The following is a 15,068-nucleotide window of genomic DNA, read 5'->3' on the forward strand; positions in this document are numbered from 1 at the left end:
CTGGGGATCGAACTGGGGTCGGCCACATGCAAGGCGGACGCCCTACCCTCTGTACTATGTCTCCAGCCCTTCAAAAACCCCGCTTTTTTGGCCACTTTTAACAAGTATGTTTCAGGGGAGGCTGAGGATAGTGCAGCAGGTGGGCGCTTGCCTTGCACACGACCCACTCAGGTTTAACCTCCCATACTTTGCCTGATGTGATCCCTGAGTGCAGAGCCTGGAGCACTGCCAGGTGTATTGCCAGAACCAAAGCATCAAAAACAACTAAAATGTATTGAGCCCTGAGAGATGGTCCAGTGGGTAGGGCACTTGCCTTGCACATTGTAGACCCGGGTTTAATTCCAGCACCCTGTACTCTCCTGAGCACTGCTGGTGTGGCCTCAAACCAAATAAATAACACAAAATAATATGTCTTAGGACCACGCGGTCTCAGTTTGATCCCAGGCACATTCAGTTAGGACCGTCTACGAAGTCGCTGTTTCCCTGGAGGCCTCAGGAAGGGCCCTGCCCGCCTCTCGGTCCCTGCCTCCGTGTCATGTACTGCTCAGGAAGCAAGGGCACGACTCCCAGGTGCCAGTGGTACCTCTGTGAGAGGCGGGAGAAGTCCTGGTCTCCTGATGGATTCGGGAGTTCATAGCCTGGCTTACCTTTTAAAATATTGAAAGTATATTTTGTTTGTTTTACTTAATTTTCTGTGGTGCGAGGACTCGAACCCTGGACCTCAGACTGCAGATATGTTTGTCCCACTAGGCTAATAATATTAGCTCCTGGCCTCCTAGTTGGAGTCTGTTGTCTAGAATAGACCAGGGAGAATGGACTGTCCCTTCTTCCCTGTTAGCGGAGAATCAGTTTAGGTGTTGACTGGGCTTCATCAGCTGGCTGTGACACTCAGGCCTCGCTAGTCCCTCAGGGGGCAGTGGCCTGCCTGGGTGGGGTGGGGATGGTCCCCTGCAGGGAGAGGTGGAGGGGCCTGTCACCCTGAGGTCATCAGAGTTCCTGTGAGGAATGCTGACCGTGCAGAGAACCTTCTGTGGTCATGAGGAAGTAAATGTTTATGGAACTAGGAACCACAAACTTAAAACCTGGAGTAGACTTTCCCATTTGGTAGAGGAATTAGTAATTCATTACCTTTCTGATGGCAGGGGAAAAAATTGCAGTGTAGGGTGTTTGGTTTAGTTTTGCTAGGCTCAGGAATTTACTTTTTTGGGGGGTCACACCCCGCAGTGCTCAGGCCTTACTCCTAGCTCTGTGCTCAGGGGTCCTTCTGTGGTGCTGGAGGTCAAACCTGGGTTGGTCATGTACAAGGCAAGCGCCCTACCCTCAGTACCATGGCTCTGGCCCGGCTCAAGACTCTTTTATTCATTTGTTTTGTCGGAGTCAGGTAAAAAGAAAGCAGTTTTATAAAACACTTTGATTTTTTTTTTTTTGTGATTGTTTTTGGGGCCACACCTGGCTGCCTAGGGGACCATGTGTTGCTAGGTATCCTGCGTGCAGAGGCTGTGTTCAGCCCCACGTGCAAGGCAAATGCCCTACCCACCGTACTACAGCTCCAGTCCCTATTATATTGTTTAATACTGCTTTTCTGGGCAATTTTTTGGGTTTGCAATTTTTTTTTGTAATTTTTAAAATTTACTTTTAACACCCAGTGGTGCTCCTGGCTCTATGCTAAGGGATGATTCTTGTCAGGACTTGGGGGACCCCTGAGGTGCTAGGGATTGAACTGAAGTAAGCTACATGCAAGGCAGGCACTCTCCCCGCTCTGTTCTCTCTCCAGCCAAATTCATACTTAATTTGTGTGTGTGTGTGTGTGTGTGTGTGTTTTGGAGCCACACCCAGCGGTGCTCTGGGCTTATCCCTGGCTCTGCACTCAGTTGTGACTCTTGGCTGAGTGCCACGGATCAAACCCAACTGAGCCACGTGCAAGGCCAGCACCTTACCACTGTACTATCGCTTTGGTCCCAGATACTTCCTTAAAGAAGACTTCCTAGATGTCACATTAATTGAAAACCCTCATAGTGAGCATGCACATGGAAAGATCTCTATTCCGTTGTTTGTGGGTGTGAGGGATTGAAGCCAGGGCGTCCTCCACAGGAAGGGTGTGCTCCAAGCCGCATCCCGGGCCCCCAACTGACAGGGCACTAAGTGACCTGTATGTCCCCCAGGCGGCAAAGCGAGAGCTCGAACGGCAGAGGCAGCTGGAATGGGAGCGGAACCGAAGGCAAGAACTCTTAAATCAAAGGAACAAAGAGCAGGAGGACATTGTCGTGCTGAAAGCCAAGAAAAAGACGCTGGAATTCGAACTGGAAGCTCTTGTGAGTCCAGTTTCCTGATGCCGGGGGGGGGGGGGGGGGGGGGGCGGGTGAGAGGGGAGCTCGGAGGCAGGGCGGGGCAGAGCCGTCACCTCTCTCTCTCTCTCTCTTTCCTGTTCCAAGAACGACAAGAAGCACCAGCTCGAAGGGAAGCTGCAGGACATCCGGTGTCGGCTGACCACCCAAAGGCAAGACATCGAGAGCACGAACAAGTCTCGGGAGTTGAGGATCGCCGAGATCACCCACCTCCAGCAGCAGTTACAGGTCAGCGCGAGTGTCCGTCCCTCGGAGCGAGTCGGCCGGCAGGTTTTTCTCTCGTCGATGGATGGCGTTTATTCACTCGACAGACGTTACGAGTCTGCCATATCCGGGAGCTGGGAAACCTGGATAAGTAAGGTGGACTCGGCCCAGCCCGGAAAGCAGGCTGTCAGGTCACCGGCCCAGCCCATGAGGAGGACTGGGCTATGCCTGGCCTGGCGCTCCTGTGGGCTCTGTGTGTCCGTCAGTGACCGCTAGAGATGAAAACCCCTCTTTCCCAGAACTTACCCTTTCGTTGGTCTCTTTGGGGGCCACAACTGGTGGTTCTCAATGTCTATTCCTCTGACCACTGAGTGTGCTCAGGGATCATTCTTGACTCCGTGGGGTGCCAGGGATTAAACCCAGGTCAGCCGCATGCCAGGCAAGCGCCCTCCCCACCGTCCTATCTCTCCAGCCCTATCGGAGCTTACTTTTTATTTGCGGTAGACAGACACCGACAAAGCCAGTCAAATGTGAGTCAAAGCGATAGGACATCGGGGTGGGCGTTTGCCTTGCGTGCAGCAGACATGGGTTCGATATCCCGTATGATCCCCCTGAGGCCTACTAGGAAGTGATCCCTGAGCACAGAGCCAGGAGTAACCCCTGAGCATCACTGAGTTGTGGTGGCCCAAAAACATAACAGAAAAGGCCAATGAAGTGCGTTTGCCACTTGATGCTTTTCGGAGCGTAGGGGGGAGGAACGCCCGCCCTGGAACCTGTGATTTCATCAAAGACACTGCAGCTTCGAGGAGTCAGGGAGGCATCGAGCAGAGACTGGAAATGGTTTGTAGCCATGCCGTGTGGATTATGGCAGGCAAAGTCCCAGGAACAGTAGCAGCATGGGGGAAAGCTCTGAGCCCAGCAGCCAGTCAGTCTGTGGGCTTCCCACAGTAGCAAGAAGACCACCATTCTGCTGCATCACCCTGGACCTGACTTCCACTCACGGCATGAGCACCAACACGAAGTGCTGTGATGTGTGTCAGGTGGGGGCGCAGAGATATGCATATAGAGGATAGCTGGCGACTCAGTGGGGTTATTTTATTTCATGATCTGCCTGTTAGAATATCCCCACACAGTGAGGGGTTCGGACCTTGCACAGAATGTCCAAGCCTCTGAGCGACCTCTTTGGCCCCGCAGAGTGGCACTCTTCCAACAGCAAAGTTGCAGGGAGCATTTAGTCACGAGTCATTGTGGAGAGGCAGGTTTTGTTTCTTTCGGTCCCGTTGTTAGGAGAGAGATACCCCACGTCTTATGTGCATGTACTTAGGACTGGCAGTGTGGCTCAGCGCTAGAGCATTTGCCTTGCATGTGTGAGGTCCTGGGTTCAATTCTGCCCCACCCCTCCCAACATGCACATCAAAAACTAAAAATAAAATCCGCATATAATATGCCTGAACTTGGAAGAACGGGTCGAAGAGTTCCCAGAGCCGTGAAGCCGGCCCTCGTCCTGGCCGGCACGTGTGGTTGGCATCCTTTGGGACTTGGGTATTTCCTGGGAATGGGGGTGGCCTTTCACTCAGTTTGCTTCTGCGTTTCTCGGAAGCCCTGAGGATGCGGGCCCCATCCCGTCTGTGTGCCGGCCCGGCCCGGCTCCTTGTGTGTGTCTTTCATGAACAGACCTTTTGTGTGGGTTTGATGGGGTCATTTCTCTCCTTGGGAGAGTATGCTCATAACAAGTCCTTTGTCTGGTGTCAGTTCTGTAAACACTTTCAACCAGACTGTGGCTTGGAATCTGTTCCTGTAGATTTCTCGGATTTCCTGTCAGTTCTGTCAAAAGCCCTAGTCCTAATAAACTCAGATGTTTATGGGGCTTTTTTTTTGCGGGGAGGGCATTGGGGTGTGTTTGGATGTTTGACGCTCAGCTACTACTGGCTCCGAGTTCAAGGATCACTCCTGGTAGTGCCAGGGGACCATATGGGGTGCTGGGGATCAGACTAGAGATCTTTCTGTTTATTTGTTTTGGAGCCACACCTGGTGGTGCTCTGGCCACACCTGGCTCTGTGCTCTGGGATGTCTCTGGCAAGGCTTGAGGGACCTTATTGGATGCTGGGGACCAAACAAACTAGGGTCAGTTAGTTATTTGCAAGACAAGTGCCCTCCCTGCTGTACTGTCACTCTGGCTCCCTGGAGACTTTTTCTTTTAAATCAAGATAAATTAATATTCAGGTAAAAATGGAAGCTGAATATTCCTTAATATGTACTGGCAGACTGTCATCTTCCTGAAAGCAGAAACCAGGCCAGATAATTTCCACTGAACGTCAGCAGATAGAGTGCCTGACAATTTCCCCAGGTAAAAGCCCTCGTCCCTTCAACAGCCTGATTTTCCTCTTAACATCGGCTGAGAAAGAGTCATGGCTGTTTAAAATTGTAACTATGCCAAGTGTTGGGAAAAACTTTCATGACAATTCTCTTGGTCAAAAAATGTGTGTGGGGGCTGGAGTGATAGCATAGAAAGTAGGGTGCTTGCTTTGCACACAGCCGACCCAGGTTCGATCCCTGGCATCCCATACGGTCCCCTGAGTTGAGAGCCAGGAGTAACCCCTGAGCATTGCCGGGTGAGATCCAAAGAGACCCCCGCCTCCGCAAAAAAAAAAAAAAAAAAAAAAAAAAAATATATATATATATATATATATATATATATAAGAACAGAAAAATGTGCTTGGGAGGGCCAGAGCAGTGTGGGTCAGGTGCTTGCCTTGCCCGCAGCAAGGGTTTGCCTGGGTTTGATCCCCCGTACCTCATAGGGCCCCCGGAGCACAGCCAAGAGTGATCACTGAGCACAGAACAAGGAGTCAGCCCTGAGCACTGCTGGGTTGTGACCCCAAAAATCAAAACTTAAGAGAAAATAATTTGGGGGATGGGAGATAGTATAGTGGTGAGGGCACTGCTCGCCTGGGCTCCATTCCCACCATCACATGGTTCTTTGAGCATCCTGGCGCACCCCCAGGATGGCCTGGGGACACCCCCGGCCCGCACCGTATTATCTGAGCACGTCACATCTTAAAGCCCTTGCGGTGATCTGCAGGCCTGACTGACCGTGAATCCCCCGGGGGTCTCCTGAACACTGCTCACCACCCTCCTCCCCTCAGACACACAAAATAAAAACCAAAACTTTCAATTTTTGTTTCCAACTTCAGGTATACATTAACCGGCACCTTGGCCCCGTGGGCATCGAGGTGCAGGACAGAACAGTCCCACTGAGTAGTCTGAGTCCCTTAGTCCCTTTCAGAGCCCCTGCCCTACTGCAGACGTAGGGTCCCCAGCCTCCAAGGGGTGCAGCACTTGGTTGTCTTGGCTGAGCTGTGCTGAAAGCACTTGTGTCGGGCTGATGGATGGGCAGAAACGGGCAGCACCAAGGCAGCTCCATCTTCACGTTCTTCCAGGGGAACAAACAGATCTGGCAGTTGGTTCCTTGGCGGGAGCACCAGGAGTGCCCCAAGCATGAGCCGCGGCTGCTCTCTCCGGCCGGGCTTCCAGACTCTTCTTACAGCAATCCGATGTTGCCCAAGAAACACATCATAGGATTTCGCATTAATTTTTTTTTTTGGCTCTGGGGACCACCCCTGGCAGCAAGCGCTCAGGTTCTATGCTCCTGCTTCTGTGCTCAGGGATCACCCTCAGGGGTGCTCAGGGGATCCTCTCTGGCGCCAAGTATCGAACCCAGATCAGCTGCGTGCAGGCTGCCTCTCCCACTGGACTGTCTCTCCAGCCCTCGAACTCGTGGCATGTTCAGAAACTGTTGCCAGATGTTTTGGCCATTTCCCCATCATGACCCTCCCTCCCTGTTTGGGGTGGGGACTCACAGCTTAAGGAGCTCGGGGGAGACGGGAAGGCATCGACAATGCCTCTCCACTCCTGCTCCCTCTCATTTCATCGTGTGTGTGTGTGTGTGTGTGTGTGTGTGTGTGTGTGTGTTTGTGTGTTTATTTGGGGGCCACACCCGGCGGGGCTCAGGTCTTCCTCCTGGCTCTGAGCTCAGGGATCACTCCTGAAGGGCCTCGGGGGACCATATGGGGTGCCGGGGTGGAACCCAAATTGTCTGTGCTGCAAGGCAAGCGCCCTCCCCGCTGTCCTATCTCACTGTCCTTCTGCCCCCCCTTCTCTCCTAGGAGTCCCAGCAGATGCTCGGGAGACTCATTCCGGAGAAGCAGATACTCAACGACCAACTGAAGCAAGTCCAGCAGAACAGTCTGCACCGTAGGTGTCGGCGTCCTTCCCTCTGGGGTCACGAGGGTGGGGGGCGCTGTGGTGCTTACAGGTCGCAGGGTGTGGACCCCTCGCTGTGCTGCCGGCCGGGTAGCGCTCCCTCAGTCATGCTTGCTCGGGTATTTACGGGAGGGTTGCTCCAGTTTCCTTCGGTGCTCACCAGGGGTTGCCCCTGTGTACTGCAGTGCCAGGGCACACCTGGTGCCCGTGTCGCCAGAAGTCACTTGTGGTGCTGAGGATCACGGACAGCAGAGCCGCTAGGCTCGCTCTGAGGGAGCACGCAGGGCCACCGGGGACCAAACTCAGGATCTCACGCTTGCCACTGAGCCATCTCCAGTCCCCAGGGTTGTTTTTTGTTTTTGTTTTTGGTTTTTGTTTTTGTTTTTGCTTTTTTGGATCACACCCGGTGATGCACTGGGGTTTCTTCCTGGCTCTGCACTCAGGAATTACCCCTGGTAGTGCTCAGGGGACCATATGGGATGCTGGGAATCGAACCTGGGTCGGCCGCGTGCAAGGCAGACGCCCTACCCGCTGTGCTATCGCTCCAGCCCCCAGTGTTTTCTTTTTAAAGTTGTCCTTTTCTTTTTTCCCCCTTTGGTTTTTGGGCCACACCCAGCAATGCTTAGGGGTTCCTCCTGGCTCTGCACTCAGGAATGACTCCTGGCAGTGCTCAGGGAACCCTACAGGATGCCGGGGATCAAACCTGGGTGTGCCCCGTGCGAGGCGAGCGCCTTCCCCATGGTGCTATTGCTCCGGCCGCTGTCCTTTCCTCATTTTTAATCCAAGAATGGCCTATGAAACGAGTCTTGCGTGCCACTGTTCCACCTCTCTGCCAACTTCTTCCCCTGCTCTTCCTCTCTCCCTACGCAGGCGATTCCCTCCTCACACTCAAAAGAGCACTAGAGGCCAAGGAGATCCTCCGGCAGCAGCTGCGAGACCAGCTGGACGACGTGGAGAAGGAGACGAGATCCAAACTCCAGGAGATCGATATTTTCAACAACCAGCTGAAGGTACCTCTGCCCCGGGCGTGTCCTCCGGCCGGCTCTGCCCTTCAATTTTGCCCCTTGGTATTTAATCCAGGGCAGAGAAATGGATGAGGGCGGTTTAAAGCCACCTTCACGGGAGCCTCTTCCCTTCCAGGGGAACACGATCTGCTCTACCGAGCACTTTGCTCCTGCCCACGGTCAGGAGTGAATGTCTCTGACCCGGGACCCCACACACTCACGACTTGAGCCCCAAGTGCACGTTCACAGCAGCCCGTTTCTGTGTCCACTGAGCTGAATTCCAACAGCGCACCTCCTTTTGATGTGTCTCCCTGGAAAGGAATGAAATGTCTTCTTTCTGAATCCGCCAAGTTTCCTGCCACTTCTTTACTTTTAACATCCTGCTTGGACGTTGGTCTATAATCTACAGTCCTGGTGGTTTGAAATATTGTCGTTGTCCAGCAGAGATGGCTTGATCTCGGGACAGACGCGTAGGGGTGGTGTCATGGTTCCCTCAGGAAAATTCTGGAGAATGACAGAGCTCTCGGGAACCAAAGAGTAGCTGGACTACAGTCTTCCAGAATTAGTCCTCCAGAATTAGTCCTTTCTCATCTTAAAAACTGATCAACTCTCATCTTAAAATTAAGCCAGAATGCAGACAGGTTTTAGCCTAATACCATACCACCGTATGCATTAGGTTTAAATCGATTTTGGAATTTTTATCCATTATGTTCTTCAAAGAACTGATTTTATTTATTTATTTTTTAACTTTCTCTCCCTTCCCCAGCGATTCAGTTCTCTTTGATTTTCAGCTTAGAGTCCTTTAGACTCGATTCTGGCTGGCTTCATTTTTGATGTTAGGAAAAAGTAAAATTCCAGTTTCTTGAAACAGAAGAGCTCGGGAGCAGACTTGCATACTTGAGATTTTTCAGTGACTTGAGATTCTGGGCCAGATCGTCTGCACAGCTTGGCTTTCCGAGCTCTGTGCTGGTATGGTTTTGTTTCAAGGGTAATGAGAGTTTCTCATTTATACAATTCCAACAAAATGCTCTTAGGGAAAATATTGTTAGAGCCAAGTGGTGTTTTTCTTTTCTTTCTCAGGCACTTGGTTTTATTTTTCTCATTAAAAATTTTTTTAACTTTATTCAAACACCTTGATTTATGAAGTTGTTCACAATGCAACTGTTTCTAGGTATTCAATATTTCAGTCCCACCACCAGTGTGTCGGTCCCTACACCGCTGTCCCCAGTTTCCCGCCTGCCCCCTTAGCAGACATAGGAAGTAGACACCCTCCCCGCTGTGCTTTTGTCTTTAATGAATATTGCTTATCCCATCACATATCCCTATCCCATCACATATCCCTATCCCGGGACGCTCTTGCTGAATGGCAAGATGCTCCAGCCTGAGGATTTACTGAGCTGCTGGGCATGAACTGGGCCTTCTGGGTGATTATTTCCACTCACTGAGCTTTCCCCTCTAATTATCCTCTTTCTCCTGGGCCGGCAGCTCTGAAGGTTGGGGCCTGGGAGGTGCCGGAATCTCTGACCTCCCTCAGGTCAGTCCAAGGGCTTTGAGCCAGATGTGGGTGGTAGGTGCTCACTGCCCACTCTACGATCTCTCTGTCCCCAGGGCCCCATGCCTTTAGAATAGTGTTTTTCAGCCCATTTCCCCCATTTTCCCTTGGGGTTTCCGGGGAGTCGAGGAGCTCTGCGTTCTGGCGTCTCTGTGGTCCCTCCTCACCATTGACCCTATAGCCCGTGGGGCCGAGGCTCCTGTCTCCCAGCCTTCCCGTCTCGGCAGAGGCCTGGCGGGCACGGGGGAATGAATGAGGAGCTCTCAAAGTAAAGGCTTGCTTTGTCACTGAGATTGGGGCCATGGGGGAAACTCACTTCCTAACAGCGTGGCCTCCAGTTTTCTCTGGGGGTGGGTTCCTTTTTATAGAAGGGGGACTCCTGCCACGTGAGGACTTTTAATATTGGGGGGCCACACCTAGTTGTGGTGCTCAGGGGTCTATGCTGCGTTGGGTGTGCGGGCTCTGACCCGCCCTCAGCATTCCCGGTTGGAGAAGATTCTTCCTTCTTCCTGAGTTCTTCCGGTTCCAGAGCTCGGCTCCCCAGGCTTGTCTGTGCTCCTGCTCTCTCTCTCTCTCTCTCTCTCTCTCTCTCTCTCTCTCTCTCTCTCTCTCTCTCTCTCTCTCTCTCTCTCACTGTCTTGTCACTCTCTGTCTCTGTCACTCACACTCTGTCTCTATCTCTCCCCCTGTCTCTGTCACTCTCAGTCATTCACCCTGTCGTGTCTCTCTCTCTGTATCTCTCACACGCACACTCCTCTTCTCTCTAAGCATTTGTCACGTAATCACTGCCAATTTGTGCTACTTGGCGTGGACTTCCTACTTGGCTGAGTTTCTATATGGTATTTACACATATTTAGAAATAATTTTAGATTTAGAACTCATTATCTTTAATTTTTTTTATCTTTTTCCATTGGTTCATGAAGTTATAAAGGCATTTGTGTTTGAGTGCTGTTATGAAGATATCTGTGATTGAGTTCCTGATGTGCAGTGTCGCAACACTGTCTCTTCACCAGTGTCCGTGACCCTCCACCAATGTTCCCAGTTTCCCTCCTGCCACTGCCCCCCACAAGCCTGCCTTTGGGACAGGCACTTTTCCTCCCCCACTGTCCTAGTATTCCCCTCCCTGACTTATCCCCCCAGGCGTATCCCCCCACGGCCCCCAGTGGCAAGTTTCCTCCTGAAGACCACTCCTCTTGCTCTCTGTAAAAATCTTTGTAGAAAACTTAAACATGTTTTTATTTATTTTTAATTATTTGGGGGGGGGGGCTTGGGCCACACCTCCTACTGACTCTGCATTCAGGGATCACTCCTGGTCAGGCTTGGGAGGCCACTTGGGGTACTGGGATCGAGCCCGGATTGGCGGCATGTAAGGCAAGTTCCCTGCCCACTTGACTACTTCTCCAGACTCTGGGTATGTTTTGAAACATGGGTATCAGCCACTTTTTAGGTTTTTTTTTTAATTCATTTATTGAATCACCAGGAGAACAGTTACAAAGCTTTCATGTTTGAGGCTCTGTCACACCATGATCAAACGCCCATCCCTTCACCAGTGCACATTTCTCACCACCAAAAACCCCAGTGTCCCACCCCCCCCCATCCCTCCCCTACCCCTGCTGTGTGGCAGATAATTTTCACATTAGTCTCTGTCTACTTTGATGACATTCACTATTTCGACACCAGTCCCACCATTATTATTTGGAATTTCCCCCCCAATACTCAGACCTGCCGAAAAGGCAACGCTAGACAATGTGTTGTGTATTTTTGGTTATGATTAGCATCTGGTGTCGCGTGGCTGCTCTCGTGGCCATGCACTCCCAGAATTCTAAAATTTTAATAATTAGGGTTTGGAGAGATCTCTGCCAAGAGCCGGTTGGTTCAGAGATTCCTTTGTGTGTCCCTGGGAGCATAGCTGTTAAGGAGCTTAATAAGTAGCCAGGGGCCGTTTGTGGGCGTCATCTCAGTCCTGTAGGGGAGGGGGAGAAGGGCCGGCTCCTCCCCTATCCTGTGAGGCCTGGCCTTTGCCGTTATTGATGCCCTGTACCTAGGTTTTCCAAAGAGTTCTGGAAGATGGCGGCCGCTGGGATTTCTGGGGAACGGGCAGAGGGACGGCACCTGTTCCCGTCTGCAGTGGCCCGGCCAAGGTGGCCTCATGCAAAGTCCAGAGGCATTTCTGCCAAGAGCCACTCGGTTCTGGGATTCGTTGTGTGTCTCTGCAGTGTTTTAATGACCGAAGTCGCTGCAGACTCCTCCTGCTTTTACTGTATCACAAACCGAATACATTTTTGTGATAATTCAGTGATCAGTGGGAATACCACGTGCCTTGATTTTATTGTCTTATTTAATTTTGGGGTAGCCCTTCAGGGGCTGTCTCGGCTCGGGACGCTGAGGCGGGAGCCTGGGCCTCTGCGTGCAGACCATCTGCCCAGCCGCCCCTCCAGCAGGTGTGCCTCGATTTCGGTTCCTGTATGTTGTGGGAAGTCACAAAGCTTTCAGGTTTGTGTGTTTTTGTTTGTTTGTTTGTTTGTTTTCTCCTACTCATGGCCACATACCTCCTGCCCCATCACCACTGCTCACCGACTGGCTCTCTGTAAGAGCGTGCCCTCTGTTTTACAACGCTTGGTTAGGATTGCTGTCCGCCGAATGGGAAATAAAAGACTGATGGATTGTGTGGGGCCTCCCGGAGGGGCCGGTGCTTTTTTTTTTTTTTAATTTTATTTCCATAAGGATGTTCATGTTAATTGATTACATCCAATATTTCAACACCAATCCCACAACCATCGCACCTCCCCACCACCAATTATTTTGAATTTTCCCACCACCATTCAAGCTTGCCTGCCAGGGGCAGATGCTCGATAACTTATTTTCTACTGCTTCTTATGAATAGCACGAGAGGTTGCACGACCACGCTCTTCTGGAATTCTAAAATTGTCAATGGTCGGGGTCCAGAGACATCTCTGTAGGGAGCTGATCCATTTTGAGATTCATTTGGGAGTCGCTGGACCAAGGCCATTGATGCCCTGAGATGGTGCCCAGAAGCAGATCGTAACAGCCAGGACCCCACGCAGGCGGGGAGACGGGAGGGACGGCCCTTCTGCGCTGCCACCATGTGGCCTGGAGTCTTAGTCCCTGAGCCTGCGTACCTGGGTTTTCCTTCTGGAAGTTTGTGGCCACCGGGGTTTCATCTGGAGTGGGTGGAGAGGCCATACCCGCTCCATCTGAGGTTAGGGGCCGGTGCTTCCGGAATTCTCTGTGCTGAACATTACCTGGGCCACCCTGGCAGATCTTGGGCGCTGCATGCGGAGGTGCTTGGGGCACCATGTAGGTGCTGGGGGTCAAATCAGGGCCGCTCACAATGCAAAGTGTGTGTGTCTCACACCCTGAACTCTCCTAAGCTTGGTTTTTAGTTAATTTACTTTGGGGGCCACACGTGACAGTGTTCAGGGCTTACTCCTGGCCCTGTGCTCAGGAGTCGCTCCTGGCGGGCTCGGGGCACCATGTGGATGCTGGGGATGAAAGCTGGCATACGCCCTACCCTCTGTACTTTCTTTCCTGCCCTAAATTTGATTTTAAAATAGGTCTAAGGGGTTAAGACCACCTGAATTTCCTCATGAAGGTGCCTAAATCACTGTTCTGTGAGATCAGTTTCATACTAACATCACAGTGATAATCAGAAATATAAGAAGTATGGCCCCAATGCTGGTTTTTATTACCATGAGTCCATGAGTTTTGAGTAGTCAATCCAAATGCATTTGTTCTTGTCTCCCATGGAAACAGATTGTGGGGCATATGAATTTTGTCCATCTTAACACAAGACAGGATTTTCCAGGTACTGGAGGAGTGATCCCCAACCCCTAGCCCCACCAGCACCTCAGAAACACAAAAATTAAATGACCAAATTAGGAATCAGTCTCCAGTGACTAAACGCTTTTGTAGGTTCTTACGGCTAGTATCCTCCAACAGAGATGCATTTTTACAAAATACTGCTTATATAAAAAAGATGCCTTCACACTTTGTTGCAGGGGCTACTCCTTGAAATTTCATGTAACGTCCCTTCACATAATTTATCATTTTTGTAGTTCTGGGCCACAGCTAGAGATGCTCAGGGCTAACTTCTGGCTGTGCACTCAAGAATCACTCCTGGCGGTGCTGAGCGGACCATATGGGTTGCCGGGGATCAAACTCGGGTCAGCCACATGCCTAGTGCCCTCCTTGCTATACTATCATGCCAGCCTCTACATCTGTTTTTTGAGTGTCTTTAACAAGTCCAAGGGAAGGAGAGACATTTTCAGTGAAGTGATCAGTGTCCCAGGCATAGCAGCAGAGCAACTATCTTTAGTAACAAACGGGTAGCTTGAAAGTAAGCCATGTTTCTCGGGGCAAAAGGGAAAAAAAAAAAACAAACTGGATCTTCTTGAGTATTCAATTTGTCAAGCATATTGCTTTTGAAGTGCTTTGGCTGTCTGCCATGGATGGCTAAAGATGGTTTATGGGGCAGATGTCTTAATTCCTTGGGGGGGAAATGAGGGATTTTTCTCCATCTTAACACATGACAGGATCTTCTCCCCCCCGCCCTCCCCGGTCTGGGGCACTCAGTGCTGGGGTGTGGGGGTGGCCCCTGTAGTTCCAGGATCAAACCAGAGCGCCCGCATGCCAAGCTAGTATCTGAGCCCTTTGAGCCCTGTCTCTGCCCCTGGCACAGTCTTTATTTGCCCGTTATTTCCTTATTGGGGTCCTATCTGCCTCTCATCAGAGGTCCTTTTGAGAATCAAGTAAAATTTATAGTGCCGGCAAGAAAAGTGCCCATATAACCAGTCTGCTTGCCATCTGGTGCCTTCCGAAGTTTATTTGCATCCTGCTTGAGAAACTCGGCTGTATCTTCGAATTCTGTAGGTGTTTTTGGTGATAAAAAAAAAATCTTTTGAAGTTTTGTAGATTACACATTTCCTGGGAGTTTCTTTCTTTCTAAGAAAACCCAACATAGATGCATGTGCAAAGCCATCGTGCTAGATGAGTATGTGATTCTAGTTATTGATTATTATTACTTGGTGGGGGAGTTCATTTAAAAAGCTACAAATAAGACGCTAAGTTTTGTTTCTCAGTAATTTCTGGTGTTTGGAGGGCTGGGGATTTGAGCCACACCTAGTGATGCTCAGGGGCTATTCTCGGTGGTGCTTTCTTTTGTTTGTTTGGTTTATTGTTGTTTGGGGGACACGCCCCACAGTGCTCAGGACCTTCTCCTGGCTTTGTACTCAGGGATCACTCCTGGCAAGCTCAGAGGACCAGATGGAATGCTGGGAATCGAAATTGGGTGGGCCATCTGTAGGGTCAGAGCCTGACCATTGCACTATCTCTCTGGCCCCTTGGTGGTGGTTTTTATGTAAAATTGAACGGGGGTCAACCACATGCACAGCAAGCATCATCAACCCTGATCCCTTCACCCCCTTCCGGCACCCCCCACTCCTCCTTCCCTCCATCATTGTTTTCAATGTTTCCTTCCTTGTCCTGTTTCTCACCCCCAGAAATTCAGTTTAAAAAAAAAAAAAAGATGGGGCTTACTGACTCCAAGATGAGATAACAGTTTTCACACACTTTCCTGTACAGAAACCTTTTTGGATCATTTTTAGTCAATTATTCATAACAAACAACACAAAATAAATTATTTAGCATCTGCTTTGGGGGCAGGCTTGGGTGATGGTGGGA

The 15,068-nt window shown here is 50.8% G+C and overlaps 1 protein-coding gene across 5 annotated transcripts in view; it reads left to right on the forward strand.

Annotated features, from left to right (window-relative positions):
• Positions 1–15,068, forward strand: part of ITSN1 (intersectin 1) — a 214,279-nt gene that overhangs the window by 100,631 nt on the left and 98,580 nt on the right. For all 5 annotated transcript variants that reach the window (XM_055125812.1, XM_055125811.1, XM_055125810.1 and 2 more), the window contains 4 exons: positions 2,163–2,312; positions 2,433–2,573; positions 6,716–6,803; positions 7,683–7,822. In XM_055125812.1, coding sequence (XP_054981787.1) covers positions 2,163–2,312; positions 2,433–2,573; positions 6,716–6,803; positions 7,683–7,822 — 519 coding nt within the window. The remainder of the gene's footprint in view (positions 1–2,162; positions 2,313–2,432; positions 2,574–6,715; positions 6,804–7,682; positions 7,823–15,068) is intronic.

This window comes from Sorex araneus, chromosome 2 (assembly GCF_027595985.1).
Source record: "Sorex araneus isolate mSorAra2 chromosome 2, mSorAra2.pri, whole genome shotgun sequence".
NCBI classification, from domain to species: Eukaryota; Metazoa; Chordata; class Mammalia; order Eulipotyphla; family Soricidae; genus Sorex; species Sorex araneus.